General features: G+C 39.9%; 1 protein-coding gene across 4 annotated transcripts; it reads left to right on the forward strand.

The window, feature by feature from the left end:
- Positions 1–974: 974 nt before the first annotated feature.
- On the forward strand, positions 975–10,455 carry LOC146512102 (uncharacterized). Of its 4 annotated transcripts, none has more exons than XM_085170491.1 (6): positions 975–1,269; positions 5,961–6,106; positions 6,182–6,457; positions 8,572–9,115; positions 9,231–9,400; positions 9,577–10,455. In XM_085170491.1, the coding sequence occupies exons 1-6, from the start codon at positions 1,149–1,151 to the stop codon at positions 10,105–10,107; spliced, it is 1,788 nt and encodes a 595-aa protein (XP_085026617.1). In that variant the 5' UTR covers positions 975–1,148; the 3' UTR covers positions 10,108–10,455. The 4 variants fall into 4 exon arrangements, with proteins under 4 accessions (XP_085026617.1, XP_085026616.1, XP_085026619.1 ...); XM_085170493.1 differs by having other exon boundaries at positions 1,001–1,269; positions 6,182–6,256; XM_085170490.1 differs by having other exon boundaries at positions 979–1,269; positions 5,961–6,457.
- The last annotated feature ends 4,703 nt before the right edge of the window (positions 10,456–15,158 follow it).

The raw sequence follows: 15,158 nt of genomic DNA on the forward strand, positions 1-15,158 counted from the left end.
TTCAGTGAGGTGATGAATAGCAGACAGATGTGTCCTGTCACAGGCAGCTATAGCATAACACTGTCAGACCAGCCACGTCCCCAACTGTGAGTCTCACCATTATCCAGATCAGCACAGGCTGTCTCGCTCCCACCTTCAACACACAGCAGAGCAACGCAATGACTGACTCTGCCTACAGAGATTTTGAGATTGGAAAACAAAGGAGCAGCGGTGCAGACCTGGCCCCCTCTGCATCAGGGGTGCCAACCTTCAAATTCCTTGGTACCTTCATCTCCCTCAGCAGGGCCAAACATGTTTTCTGGCAAACGCTACAGACCGCTGAGACCAAGAACAAACAGAACACCAGCACCACAGTGACCCTCAAGACGCACCCAGGGACTCTGAACACAACCAAGACCAATATTCTAATTACTGAAAAAAATCCACTGTGAAACACTACATCAGTAATACTCCTTCGCCTAGCATGATTGCATCTTACATCAATACCTTATTCTATTAATTCACGCCCATTCATCTTAGAGATGTCACCTAAAGGAACAGTAAAGTATTTTTGTGCAGATATATTAATACTTTTAAACTAAGATTAATTTTGAAATTAATCTGGAATAGAAAAGTTATCCTGTTTAGAACTCGATTATATTACTTATTTAAAATTACAATAATACGAATTTATTGACATGTTATTATTATTGGATTCATGTTTTTTTTTTTTAAATATTAAACTTTATTAAGAAACAGTATACAGAACATGTATACAACCAGAACAAAATTAACATATACCAGGGGGTGTAATACAAAGAATTACAAACATTCAAATAATTTGTAATTACTACAAATAATAGTTTTCATAGCCTTTTTGTTAAGTGATCCACTAATCAATTTTATGTAACATAAAACATAATTATAGTAATGTTTAAAATTAGGTTTTTTGTTACTGTATTTGCATTTGTGAAAATAAAATTTAGCTAAGATAACTAACAAGTTTATTATCGGATTCATGTTTACACGTCTCCAGTTACAACGCATGACGTCATCTGTAGACGCAGGACCCGAGCAGCAGTGACGTGTAAGTGTGCGACTGTGATCTTTTGTGCTGACTCCGAAGGAGCCTGCAGTTTATTGTGAAGCAGAAAATATCTGCGGACACCATGAATGGAGCGGATTATCTGCAGCAGCACAGCGCCGAGAGTCTGTCCTTCGAGGAGATGCAGCAGATTAACCCGCTCAGAGTCCATCAGCAGCAGAAAGACGAGGGCAGCCAAACCTCCGGTGAGAATAACGACAGATTTAATGTGGAGGAAACGGGCTAGCTGCTAACACCAGACAGGGATGGCCGTGTGTGGTTTTTTGGGTGGTTTTTTTTTCACATCATTAAATTAGTTCACATTATCCAGCTCGTAGGACACAAGTAACACCGGTGTGAGTTAAGGTTGGTTACGAGGAGGAGTGCAGCGATCCAATCTTCCCCAGTTTCCGATCTGCTTCAGGGTGGAGGGCTGATTATGCATCTACAGCTGTGGTTACAGGTTTACATCCACTCATCATGGTCACGATGTCACTGTGATATGGAGTTTATCTGATCCTTTTGCAGTGTGGAATGATTGTATTTTAATGCGTGTTTTTTTTCCCCTCTTCATCCACACAGGGTCAAAAATATACATACAGATTCAAATATAAACATAAAATATAAACCTTTGGTTGGTTAAATGTCCCTTAACAAACTGCACTTCAGTTTTTTGTTGCTTTTATATCCATCAACAAGCTTCTGGCATAATTCTGACTGAATATTTGACCACTCTTCCTGGCATAATTTTTGTTTTTAAATTGGTTTGTTTCTTGGCACAGAGCAGCTCTTAAGTATAGAGCTCAAATAGGGTTGAGGTCGGAGCCACGTAAATCCAGATGTTTAATGCTAGCCTGCTTTATCCATTTCAAAACCAGTGATGTGTTTGGGATCGTTCTCCTGCGGAAACATCCAACCATGTCCAAGCTTGAACCATCAAGCTGTTGATCTGATGTGAAGTTGAGGGATTTGGAGGTAGTTTTCCTTAATTATTCCATTCACGTTGTGTTATATACCAGTACTACTGGCAGGAAATGGGCCACAGCATGTTTGACAGTCAGTCTTCTTAGGTTTGAATTCAGCTTGACTCTTGTATTTGTGACCAAACAGCTCAATCTTTGTGTCGTCTGACCACAAAAGTTTTCTCGAGAAGGCTTTTGGCTCGTCCACGTGGGCAGCTGCAGATTTCAGTCGAGCTTGAAGGTTTTGATTTTGGAGCAGAGGCTCGGTACCCTGTAACCCTGGCTTCACTGTGGACAGTTGTGCTGGTGTTACAGTAGTTTCCAGTTCGTGGCAGGTATGAGCCTCGATGGTTCCTGGGCTGTTCCTGAACATCCTAACCATAGTCCTCCTTTCTGAGTCTGACAGTTCTTCAACACCAAAGTGGTGACACATCTGAATAATTTGTACTTGCGTATTGATCTTGGAATTTGCAGCTGTCTAAAAATGGCTCCGAGCGAGCTTCTGTAAATCTATCATTCTTCTCAGAACCGAATTCTTTGTACTTTCCCTACGTTCTCAGTATCCGTCAGTCCACTGAGCGGTGTCAAACAAATCCTTTTTATGCTGCAAAGAGAAACTACCAGCTGTCATCAATCATGATCATTAATGAGAAGTTAATAGAAAACATCTCTGCAGATCTTGTGGGGATAGGTTAATTGGATAATCCAAATTGCCACTAGGTGTGAATGTGCGAGTGAATGTGAGCACAAATGGTTGTCTGTCCCTGTGTGTTGGCCCTGCGACAGACTGGCCACCTTTCCAGGGTGTACCCCGCCTCTCGCCCTATGACAGCTGGGATAGGCTCCAGCCCCCCGCGACCCTGAAAAGGAGAAGTGGAAGCGAATGGATGGATGGATGGATCTCTGCAGATCCTTAGACATCCTGGTTTAAGCTGCAGCCTTAGGTCAGCTTCTACAGAGCACTGTTTACAAAAGCAGTCATCACAGCAATGGCTTCTTCCCCCAGGCTGGATGGACACTGAAAGAACCCACTGTTCAGGCCATGTGCACATTGTACTACACAATTTGCACTTTTAAAATTAATATCTAAGGTTCATCAAGGTTGCACTCACCAGTATACAGACGTTTGTATAGTTTTTTAAGACTTTCTGTTACTTGTATCCTCATATTTATGTCTCCTTGTGAATATGTTGCTTATTTAAAATGGTTTCTTTTTGTATACAGAGAGCAAAGGGAACCAGAGTCAGATTCCTCATCTGTATGCACAAACTCGGCCAAATAAAGATGACTCTGAATCTGAACAGGCTTTGATCCTGACAACTTAAGACATTACAGAACCTTTGGCATCACTCATTAAAAGGCCAAAATCACCATGGTGTTCATGGCCTTGATGAGTGGATGGAAACTTCTGAGCAGAACTGTAACCATAGCAGTGTTTTCTTCTGACTGAACACTCAAATTACTTTTTACTTGCTTTACAAGCCACATTCACACATTTACACACCACTTCTTACTGTGTGCCTTTGTGTGCCTGTGGAGCAGGGCATCAAATTAGCTCCACTTTTAAGGTGCAGCAGTCTAAGCACAGAAGCCCACGCTGTCTCTAAGGGCTGATTTGGATTTCTGTGGGGAGCAGGTGACGTAACCTACATAAGTGGCTGACATTTTTTGCTGGCATTTACACTTGTGCTGGTGCATTATGGATTAGTTGTGGTTTGTCCCGGTGTTTCATATGTAGTGCCAGCCAACTGAAATAAATCAGAAAAACATGTTTTTCCCTCTAGTTTTCCCCCGTTCTTTGTACTTTCAGCATTCTCCTTCCAGGAATCTGCTGGTATTTGTGAGTCGTCATGTTGATGCTGTAATTATTATTCCTTGTATCAAGACAGCGATTGTTATTCTCTCACTAATCAACAGTGCTGCACAGAACAATCACATTAGTTGGCAACTTTGACCTGACATGTAGTTACATTCCCCAGGAGGTGCATGACAGGATTGCACACTTACACAGAGAGCAGAGACATCCTTCAGACGAGTCCTGTTTCTTCTTCTACTTTTATCTGCAGTGTCATTATTTCACTTCTGTCACTGCCCACAGCTCGTTGCCATAGCAGCATATCATAGGGGTGCACCAAACATAATGAGAAAGACAGGGAAGGTTATGAAAAAACCATTAGCAAACACACAAATAAAAGTTGTTGTTGGTGGTTGTTGTTGTTGTCTTGTTTGTTTGTTTTTGCAGTTTGCAGTTTTCAGTTTACAAGTCAAGTCCATGCCAAATAGCGCTAATGGATATGTAACCATGACAAAGTCATACAAAGAAAAAATGGGCATGTTTCTCTTGAATTGGACTGAGTTATAATTTATATGCAGTTTATTTTTCCTAATGTGTTGTGTCTGTGTGTTCTTAATGGTTTTGCTTGTTTGTTTAAACTTCTGTTTTAATATGTAAGTGACCTCATTTCTTATGTTTGTTTGTTTTTATGCCTGTGAAGTTCTTTGAGCCTCTTTATGTGATTATGTATGAGGCAAATAAAAATTAATTGGACTGAATTGGATTTAGTGACCATTTGAATCTGTTTTTTTAAACGCACATATAATGCAGTGCCAACTGGTGGCCACACTGGAAAAAAAAAACTAAACTAAACTGAGCAGTTAGCTCAGGTGATGAATATGTTAACATTCTTTATGTATTTATATCAGTATGTTAAATATATTTCCTGGGACAGAGTAGATTGCAGTCAGCTGTGTTCTGTCATCTTACCCCTCCCAGTTAAGTGTATAATCCTAGCTCTCCGCCTATTAAGTCTGAGGTCATTAGTCATTTCCGGGTCCAAACTCCTCTTCAGGTACCAAACAAACACTGAGAGATAAAAACTGTCTAAATTCTTTCATCTTTAATAAAATGATCCGTGTGGCTGCTCTGCAATAAAGTTTCAAATCCAGGCATCCATGAGAAACAGGATTTATGAAGTTTGAACTTCTGAAAAATTTCTGAAAAATTAAAAACATACAGCTCTGTTATCACTTCCAACATAAATGAAGACAGAAAACTAAACAGCAGTGACGTTTGTAGGGTTGCTGAAGTTGGGCTAGCTGGTATATAAGGATGTGGTGGCTAGCTACAGAGCTATGGTTAGCATAATACAAACACACAGTGAAGCTGTTATCCCATCGATAAAAATTAACATGAAGGTTCACGATTTTTAGGGACAAATGCAATCACATGGCAGGAGAAAGATGCTCTAATTGGACCAAACGTCACTCAGGAGATAATCCATTCAGAATTAGTCATTAATATACTGCTGCATGGTTTGTATTACTCATAATTGAAAAAATCCCGATCCTCAGCTTCATGTACCCATTCAAATCTTTGTTAGCCTCAGAATTATTTTTTTCTAACCTGATCAAATATTTGATGCCTGGCAAACTGTGAGCTGCTGGGCTGTAGTTACACCGTGAGGTTTTAAAAACTGAGCTTTAAAACATGTAATTTTGTAATGGTTTTGTAATTGATTCATTCTTTGCTGGAAGACATAATTACACATTATTCAATACTCTATATTTATGAGTATAACATATATATCTAATTTTATGGCCTGTACCTTTAAATTATTATTTATATGATGGCTTTGAAGCAGGAATTCTCTTATAAACTCTGGTGAAGCAAAGTGAAAAAAAACCCAACTTGTTTCACTTTCACAAACTCCATCCTGACAGCATTTCTTTTAAAACACTCACTGGAAGTACAATGATAAAGCATTTCTTTTATTGCAGGCTGAAAACCGACTAGAAACACAAGCTTGCTAAAGATTTTCACTCATCTCAGTATAGTTTCATTCTTTCTTCTAATTTCTATCGGATTCCTAGAATACTCCAGTGTTACAATTGCCTTTATAATAATTTAACTCCACGTGTTTGGCTGTTTTCTGCAGAAGTTCAGCAGCTGCTGGAGATGAAAGAGGATCACCCTGAATGGAGCCTTGGTCTGGACCAGCAGGACCGAGAGTCTCTGCAGATAAAGGAGGAACAGGAAGAACTCTGGACCAATCAGGAGGGAGAGCAGCATAATGGATTGAAGGTGACTGATGTCACCACTTTCCCATTCACTATTGTTACTGTAAAGAGTGAAGATGATGATAAAGAGAAGTCTCAGTCTTTGCAGCTTCATCAAAGCCAAACTGAAGACAACAGTGAGATGGAGCCTCTGACCAGCAGCCCAGCTAAACAGGTAAAAACAGAGCCTGATGAAGAGGACTGTGGAGGACCAGAATCAGAAGGGAACCTTGATACACACATTTATTTACAACCAAAAACTGATGTAAAGGCTTCAGACTCTTCTGAGACTGAAGTGAGTAATGATGATGATGACTGGAAGGAGCCTGTATCAGATTCTGGACCTAAAACCAGACACAGTGATGATGTTTGGAAGGTGAGCAGGGAACTTGAGTCAGGCATAAAAAGTCAGGGGGCATTTAACATTTTAAACAAATCCTTTAGCTGCTCAGAGTGTGATAAAGAGTTTCTCCAAAGGCAGTCTCTTCAAAAACACATGACATGCCATTCAAAATAATTATCCTCCAGCTCCAGCTTGGAAATTAAGAAATCTCATACAGTGAGGAAAAATGTAGAGTCTCAGAGGACAGACCACACCAAAGAGAAACCATTTGGCTGTAATGTTTGTGAAACAACTTTAAGACAGCGGTATAGTCTTGACAGACACATGAGAGTCCACACAGGAGAGAAACCATTTAGTAGCCATATTTGTGAAAAAAAAAAACATTTGGACATTAGTCTAATCTTACTCAACACATCAGACTCCACACAGATGAGAAATTATTGGGCTGTGATATTTGTGGACAAAGTTTTAACCAAAAGGCACAATTTAATACACACATTAGAGTTCACACAGGAGAGAAACCATTTGGTTGTAATGTTTGTGAAAAAAGATTTTGAAATCAATCTAATCTCAAGAGTTCACACAGGAGAGAAACCATTTGGTTGTGATGTTTGTAGCAAAAGATTTTCATATTCAGGAGATTTGAAAAGAAACCAGAGTGTCCATACAGTAGAGAAACAATTTAGTTGTGATGTTTGTTGTAAAAGATTCAAGCAGAAGATGCATTTCAAGGCTCACAGAAAAGTCCACACAGCAGAGAGGCCATTGGGTTATGAGCCATATAGCTGCGAGGTTTGTGGCAAAAGATTTAACCAAAACACTCATCTTAAGTATCAAATAAGAATCTACACACGAGAGAAACCTTTCTGTTGTAAGATTTGTACAAAGAAATATAGACATTCTTCTACTTTCACTAAACACATAAAAATTCACACAGGAGAAAAACTGTTTAGATGTGATGTCTTTGGTAAGATATTTACTAATCACGAAAGTTTGAAGATTCACAAGATAGTCCATACTGGAGAGAAACCATATGGCTGTGGTGTTTGTGGCAAAGGATTCAACCGAGGAGGCAATCTAAAGAGACACATGCAACTTCATGTGGGAGAGACAACCATCTGGCTGTGAAGTGTGTGGGAAGAACTTTACATGATCAGAAAAACTGAAAAGACACATGAAAGTTAATGTAAAAGAGAAACAGTTTGGTAGTGCAGAAATGTTTACGTGACAGGGAAGTCTGAGACACATGGGGACATGTTAATAATGTTTCCCCAGTTGTTCACATTTCCATTATTTTGTACAATTAATTGCTACATAAATATAAAACAGTGATAATAGTTGTACTTGGGGTAATATACAATCTATCATTGGTAAATCAGTACTTATAGGTAAGAAATTAGACCTCAGTTAATTTATATCAGGAGAGATAGTTGGAGAAGATCGCCTTTAGGACTTTCTGTTAGCTTCCTGGAAGTCATAATGATCAAGAAAGCCACTACAGGCTTTGGTGACTAAATGGGTCAAAGACAAGACTTTTACAAATTAGAGTGAGCCTTAATCCCACTGTGAAATGTATCTATTTCTGTGTTTACTATTTAAAAGAATTTGTTTGACATGATTTGAGTTGAAGCAAACTTTCTTGGGAATATAATTTTATTTGGCCTTGGATTTCTACCAAAAGAAAATCACCAGTACTCTGCTATATATAGTTTTAAATAAGGTTTAATGTACTTAAACTTGGAATATAATTTTATTAATTATATGACCAACAATGTGAAACTGTATATAGTTTTTTTTGTTGCCTTAAGCCCCAGTCACACAGGCCTAGAGACCAGTTGACTATCATCCTGCCAACCACTGGTCACTAGGGTAAAATGTGTAATCCCTGACTGCTTGGCAAGTGGTTGCTGGCTGTCACGAGCTAAAATTAATGGCAAAGAGGTGTGTTGTGTTGCACCAAAAACCTCATAGCGATTGCTTTGGTTGCTAGCAGACTTTTATTGTTTGGTTGCTAGCAGATTGTTACCCATAGTTTGCGTGGACACAGACACTCTGCAGACACTCAATAACTACTTGCCGAGCGGTCAGCGGGACTGGTTGGCGACCTTCAGAGCTTTTAATCACTTGACCTCTAACTGTAAATACAGGTGTGCCGACAGCGCCAACAAGTCTACAGCCAGTCACCAAACATGATGCAAAAAAACGTGTCAAGATTCAGCATCCCGCCAATGGAAAGGAGGACTGCGCGTAGATCCATGAAGGGAAGAGGGAGATGGCAGAAGTGCCTGCCTGCCAGTTCCAGTTCGGACGTCACTCTAGCAACCTCTCAATACCAGAAGGACTCAGATGAAAACAGTGACCCCTCGCTGTCACTCATTGCCAACGTGTCACACACAATGCTGGAGCCGGGCTCCTCAGCCAGCCTGCACGGACGTGTTGGCCACAGAGTTGTGACCGGGGAGCCAGAGTTGGAGATAGAAGATGAAAAGCCAATGGTGTCGCATTGGCCCGGGGCCAAGAAGAGGATCCGGATGGAGCCAGAGGCGACTCTCTCGCCCGAACAGGAAGACCACCTCGTAGAGTGGTTTGCAGCTCACCCGTTCTTCTACGACCAGACAGCACGCGACTTCAAGGACAAGCGCAGGCGAGAGCAGCTGCTGGATCAGAAGGCCGAGGAGCTAGGAGTTACCGGTGAGCTATGTTTCTGTCATTTCTGTTGATGCTCAGTATCTTAAAACACTCTAACGTTTTTTATCTTTTTTTAAACGGGACATTTATGTTTGTGTTTTTTTTCGACTGTGCTCAGGGAACTTCCTCTGGGGGTGGTTCCGCAACATGCGGACCGTCTATGGTAAACTAAGGAAGAAGAAGAATGAGCAAGCGACACGACCACTGACAGCCAGGCAGCGGTGGACTTCAGATATGTTCAAATTCTTGGACAAGCACATGACCATCCGCAGGAGCAGCCTGGGAAAGGTAGAGTAATATGCCCTTTTGTTTGTTTGTTTTTCTCCCTTGTAACTGCTCTGTTTAAAGGCGTTTCAGCAGCAGGGGAAGTAGTTAAGCAAAAGTAAATGTGCTATTAAATTTCTGCACTTGCCTTGTATGCATTTGATATTTATGTTAATGTTTGTTTGCTTGTGTTTAAAAAGCTTCAAGGGGCACAGTCCACCAATACCGGAGTGGAAGAGGAGGAGGAGGAAGAGGAAGAAGAAGAAGGAGACGAAGAGCCTGCGAGGTCATCAAGTCGTCCTGGGTCTCCGTCTCCTGTTCCCTCCAGTCAAACCCCAAAGTTAAAGGGCAAGAAGGCCAAGCTCGCCAGCCGCTGCGTCAACAAGGCAGTTCTTCAAATCCCAAACAGCATGTCGTCACTGCAGACGGCTATGAGGTCCCTGCAGGTAGCTATGGAGTCCCTGCAGGCAGCCGTTGGGGGGTTGAGCAACAACCGAGTCATGTACTGTCAATACCTGAGCACCGAGGTGGGCATGCTCACAGAGGAACAGTGGTCAATGTTTCAGCAGGAGACTATGGGGATGCTTATTCGTTTCCGTACTGCCCGTCAGCAGCGGCAGTCCTCAGTTCCAGTCCTCCTCCCTCCTGGCTCCATGGAGTCGATTCCAGGCCCGAGCAGCACTCTGCTCAGTAGTTCCTATTTCCAGTCCCGGCCAGCACCGCCCCAGTAGCCTCTGTCCCAGCAAATTAATTTTTTTATTGAATTTGTGAACTATTTCACAATTTATTTACTGATCATAGTTGAGTGTTTATGTTAATAAACAATCATGTTTCACTGGTACTTACTTCTTGATTCCTTGTATCACAGTAGTAAAACTTGTGCCTTACAGCTGCAAGACATTTTAATTGGCGCAAATTTTACTTTGAGGCGGAAAGTCTCAGTTTCTTGTCGGTGTTATGTGTAAACTTGAAAAATAGAAAAAGCAGATGTTTCTCATTATATTGTACTTTATACATGGACCATTGTGACCTTTAAATTCTTATATTCTAAATTTGAAATTAAAATTTCAATTTCTTTTCATGTGAGTGAACTATCTTGTATTTTGTATTTATTACACTGGGATATAGGGATACCAAAAAAGCTAAAAAATAATTGCCTTATTCATTCAAATCTCTCCACAGCCACAAGTTAGCCTACCTGGTTAGAGCTCCAGCAGTGTTATAGTCATGCTTCAGGTAGACTCGCTGCCTTTTGTCATCATGACTTCCTGCTACGAATATCTTGCATGACTGCCTCGTCTCTCCAGGCTTTTGGGATAATGTGTTTGGCATTTTCCTCATGATCCAGGACTGAACACAACATTTAGACACATGCGGACACAATCAAACTGTTGTTGTTGAAGTTCTGTGGAGAGACAACAGAAGCTGTGGCCAAGTATCTCTTTTTTGTTTTCCACTATATTTATGCTTGACGAAAGTTGGTAGCTAAGGATTCTCTGGTGAACTGTCAAGCATTGACTGTCAGTCCTCCACACTCCATCAAGTGCCAAACTTCTTACTCACCTCCTGTCAGCTGTCAAGGGTGCCTGGCATAGACGTGACACCATCTTCAGGGTGTCTACAGTGGCACCACAGAACAACACCAGAAATGGCGCTATACTAATCACAGACAGAAGACTAGAGTGCAATAGCTGCTGGTAGTCACCAGGTACTGGGAAGTCGATGCCATTTTCAAGCCAGGTTAAAAGGACAGCTGCAGTTAGAAGATGTCTTTGTCAGGCAGACGATCTGCAGAAACACGTGATACATGGCAGACTTAATTCTCAGGGATTAAACAAAGACAACCCTCTTGAATTCTGCCATCAAGTTTTCTTATTGAAGTACTGAATTCAGCATGTTACCAATGCCTGAGGATAGCCATCACTACATTAAGGATGGAGAGTAAAGAGACATAATGAGATCTGAATTGTACAGTAAGGTGAGTAGGACTGGAGTTGCTCTGAGGATCCTGCTACATATACCCAGTCTGGGTTGATCTCCAGGTGCTGACCACTGAAGAGTAGTTACCTGCCAATTGGTAGGGGAGGTCCACAACCAGCAACCAATCTGAGACGATTCAGTTACACAACCAGTCGCCAACCACCTAGCAAATGAAAATATGAACTTCACTTGATTTAGTGGTTGCTGGAGGTCATGAGTATTTGGGGCTGTCCACAGGTCTCTACGCCTGTGTGACTGAAGCATTAAATTTATCTGCAGCACTCGTGCTTACCTGCATTGTCAACCACTGAAGACACAATTAAAACACAAACTCGATATATTAGAAAACCTTTCTGGCAGAAAACCCTCAGGTTTGATTTCTGCAGAAGGCAGCAGCTGTTTTCGGCTAAACCGAACACAGTGAGTGGGATCTTTAATAAAGTTGAATAAAAATGCAATACTTGTTTCATTATGGATATAAATCAGCAGCACCTTAGATAAAGCTTTACCAGTACCAGTATGTTGGATGTATCTGCTGAACCAGTGCTTATTTTGGGCATCAGGTTCGCCTGGGAACAGTTTTAAACTCTGAACGACACAGTTTAGTGAGCAGAACTCGATATCAGATTAATTCAGTGGTGTATTTCAATGTTTTTAAAATTTAGTTTATAAAATTTTGATGACTTTTTTTTTCATTTTCAAGATTTTTCATGAGCATTGTAATTTAAATGGCAAAAGCAGTGTAATTCTGGGTGTAAAGGTTCCTCCAGCTGACTGAGTGTATTTGTTAGCAACTGGGTAATCAGTCATGTATGTGTAATGTCAAAGAGTATGATTATGACTGTGGAGGACCAGAGCTCCCAACAAAAAATAAATAAAAGACTAAAACAAACAAATTAAGTTGCCTTTAAAACAAAGAGTGCTAAAATAAAAGTAGGCATGAATTAACACGTAAAATGTGACCAGTTGATATTTCTCTTGTATTTGCTTTTTGTGTTTATTTCTCAGTTTGCCGTCGCTTGTAATGTTCATTTAGATAGATCTGTTTCATTTTCTTTGTTTCTTGAAACATTTACGTCCGTCTTCTTTTTGTGATGATGAAATGTAAACTAGACCCATTTAAATTCTTAACTGTTGAGCAACTAAAATTCTTTAAGAAGCAAAAATTCAAAATGTGTATGTCATGTTGTTGAATGCATTTTCTTTCATAAAACAACATTAAATACTTGACCTGTGTTTTGTAGGCACCAGTCTTCTTCTTTAATGGCTTTGTTTGTTTGTTAGGAGCTGCTGTATAGAGCTGACAAAAACTCCACAGGATACCTTTTAATAGAAGAGGTAATGCCTCCTTTCCCCCAGCTGTTTTGAAACAATGTAAACATTTTCAAAAAGCAATGTTACTGATATCAACATTTAATGTGTTTTGTTTTTAAACTATTTCAAGTTTTGAGGTTTTAAACTCTTTTCAAATGGCCTCATTCTAATTTTATTTACATGTTGTATTCCAACATTTGGAAACAAGTTTAAATAAAAAAGTGGATAGAAGAGGAACTGCATACTTTATAAACAGTGCTTCATTATATCTAATTTCATTAAATGGACTCTCAGTATAGTTACATGCACAGACCAGTTACGAGACACCTTCAGAGAAAGATTTGAATATTTAAGATTAAAAATAGCATCCACCGGATTGTTTTTTTAATGCTCAAATTTGTATTTTGAAGAAAGAAAACGGTTTCTTTTGGGGTGTTTTTATTCTTTAATTAAGAAAATAAATTTTTAAAAATAATGACTGAAAATAAATTACAATTTAAGATAAACCGTTTTATTAAACAGCTAAGAATGCAGCAAAAGTAAAACAATAATTGTTTTTTTTACATTATGCATCTTAAATGTGTTCTTGTATTTTTTTGTGCGCTGTGCACAAAAAAAAAGACAAAAAAAAAAAAGACAAAAAGACAAAAAGACAAATAACCACATGTGTTATATAACCATGTGTTATATAACCATGTGTGTTTATTGTATGTTAATAACTGTATTTGCATTTTTACTGTTCTTAATATGGACGTTAAAATGCTTTGTCTCTGTGTAATGTCTTGTTGTTGTTTTTTACATTAAAAAAACTTTTAAAAAACTGTAAGTGCGAATGACCTCACGCACAATATTAAACCACAATTAGAACACATGTGCTGTGTGTGTGCTTAAGTAGTTCCATGTCATACTACTCGATATATTGAAACGACATAATGTATTCTGTGTCCACTACATACAAATACATAAAATATTATTCTACAAATGTGTTGTACAGTAAATGGTAAATGGCCTGCTTTTGTATAGCGCTTTACTTAGTCCCTAAGGACCCCAAAGCGCTTTACACTACATTCATTCACACACTGGTGATGGCAGCTACATTGTAGCCACAGCCACCCTGGGGCGCACTGACAGAGGCGAGGCTGACGGACACTGGCGCCACCGGGCCCTCTGACCATCACCAGTAGGCAACGGGTGAAGTGTCTTGCCCAAGGACACAACAACCGAGACTGTCCAAGTCGGGGCTCAAACTGGCAACCTTGCGATTACAAGACGAACTGCCAGCTCTTGAGCCACGATTGCCCTGTACAGTGTTATCATTAAGCTTGGTAGCAGTTTATTAAGTAATTAAAATTAACTGCTCGGATTTTTCACCATGGTGATAATCCCAAAATGATCCCAGACACACTGCCAGTGCAGTAAATACATACCTGGATAGAAAAGCACAGAGTGGAGCCCTGGCGGTCATGGATCAGCCTCCCCAGAGCCCGGACCTCAACATTACTGAGGTAGTGTGAGATCATGCTGACAGAGAACAGAACAAAAGGCAGAAACATCCGAATGTTCTTAAAGAAACCTGGAGTACTATTCCTGAAGATCCTTTGAGAGCTGATAAATGAGCGACTCAGAGAGTTCAGACTGAAGAATAAAGGTGGTTGTGATGGCTGCAGTTACAGCCAGTGGTAATATCAGTGTAGAGGCTTACACACAACACAGCATTCACATTTGTCTTTCTTTAAATATAAGGTTTAATTTACAGGATAATAAATTACTGGTTTGGTTTAGAATTAATTCACAGGACACAGTATTCTAAAATAAGTGCGCACATTTTAGTTTACACTGTTATGTATGATTTAATCTTTGTTTTCTGAGTTACAGCAGCTGCTCCAGTCCCTGGAAAAGGGGCCTTGATGGAAAACTGCGTTGCCTCATTCCATAACTTGGGACCATGGAGTTCGTTATGTTAGTTTCAGTTAGGCTTTTTGTGTGTTTTACCCCTCTTTGTGTTTGTTGTGGGCTGATCAGCCGCTATTTAATTTTCCCCTTTGTGTTGTTTAGTTAGGTCAGTTTGTTTGAGTTATCAGTATTGTTTGTTAACTTTGAGTAGAGTTCTGTTATTTTGACCTCTTTTATGGGCCCAAGATTTTGATTTTTTGTGTGATTTAACCAACTGTGTTTGGATTAAATAAAAAAACCTTTTTTTTTTTTTTACTTTAACCTCTGCCTGACTTTCCTTCATTGCTCGGTCCATCACAGTGATCACACCAAATATTCCCTTTTAAGCTCATTAGAATGAAAACTCCGTTTTTATTTTGTATTTTTTATCCTTATATACTAGATATACTTATATTCCATGCATGCTTGCACGTTTTAATAAGTCACTGCACCTATTTTATGTTTTCTTGGGGGATGGCTCAAAGTTTTGCACAGAGCTGCACTTGACCCATGAGAACATCCTCTCACCATCATCTTTTCGATGAGCATCCTCATG

The sequence above is a fragment of the Neolamprologus multifasciatus genome, chromosome 8 (assembly GCF_963576455.1).
Source record: "Neolamprologus multifasciatus chromosome 8, fNeoMul1.2, whole genome shotgun sequence".
NCBI lineage: Eukaryota > Metazoa > Chordata > Actinopteri > Cichliformes > Cichlidae > Neolamprologus > Neolamprologus multifasciatus.

Coding starts and splice junctions, on each gene's coding strand:
- LOC146512102 (XM_085170490.1), top strand. CDS start 1,149: ATGAATGGAGCGGATTATCTGCAGCAGCACAGCGCCGAGAGTCTGTCC. Junction 1,270..5,960: donor CGAGGGCAGCCAAACCTCCG/GTGAGAATAACG, acceptor TGTTTTCTGCAG/AAGTTCAGCAGCTGCTGGAG. Junction 9,401..9,576: donor GCAGGAGCAGCCTGGGAAAG/GTAGAGTAATAT, acceptor GTGTTTAAAAAG/CTTCAAGGGGCACAGTCCAC.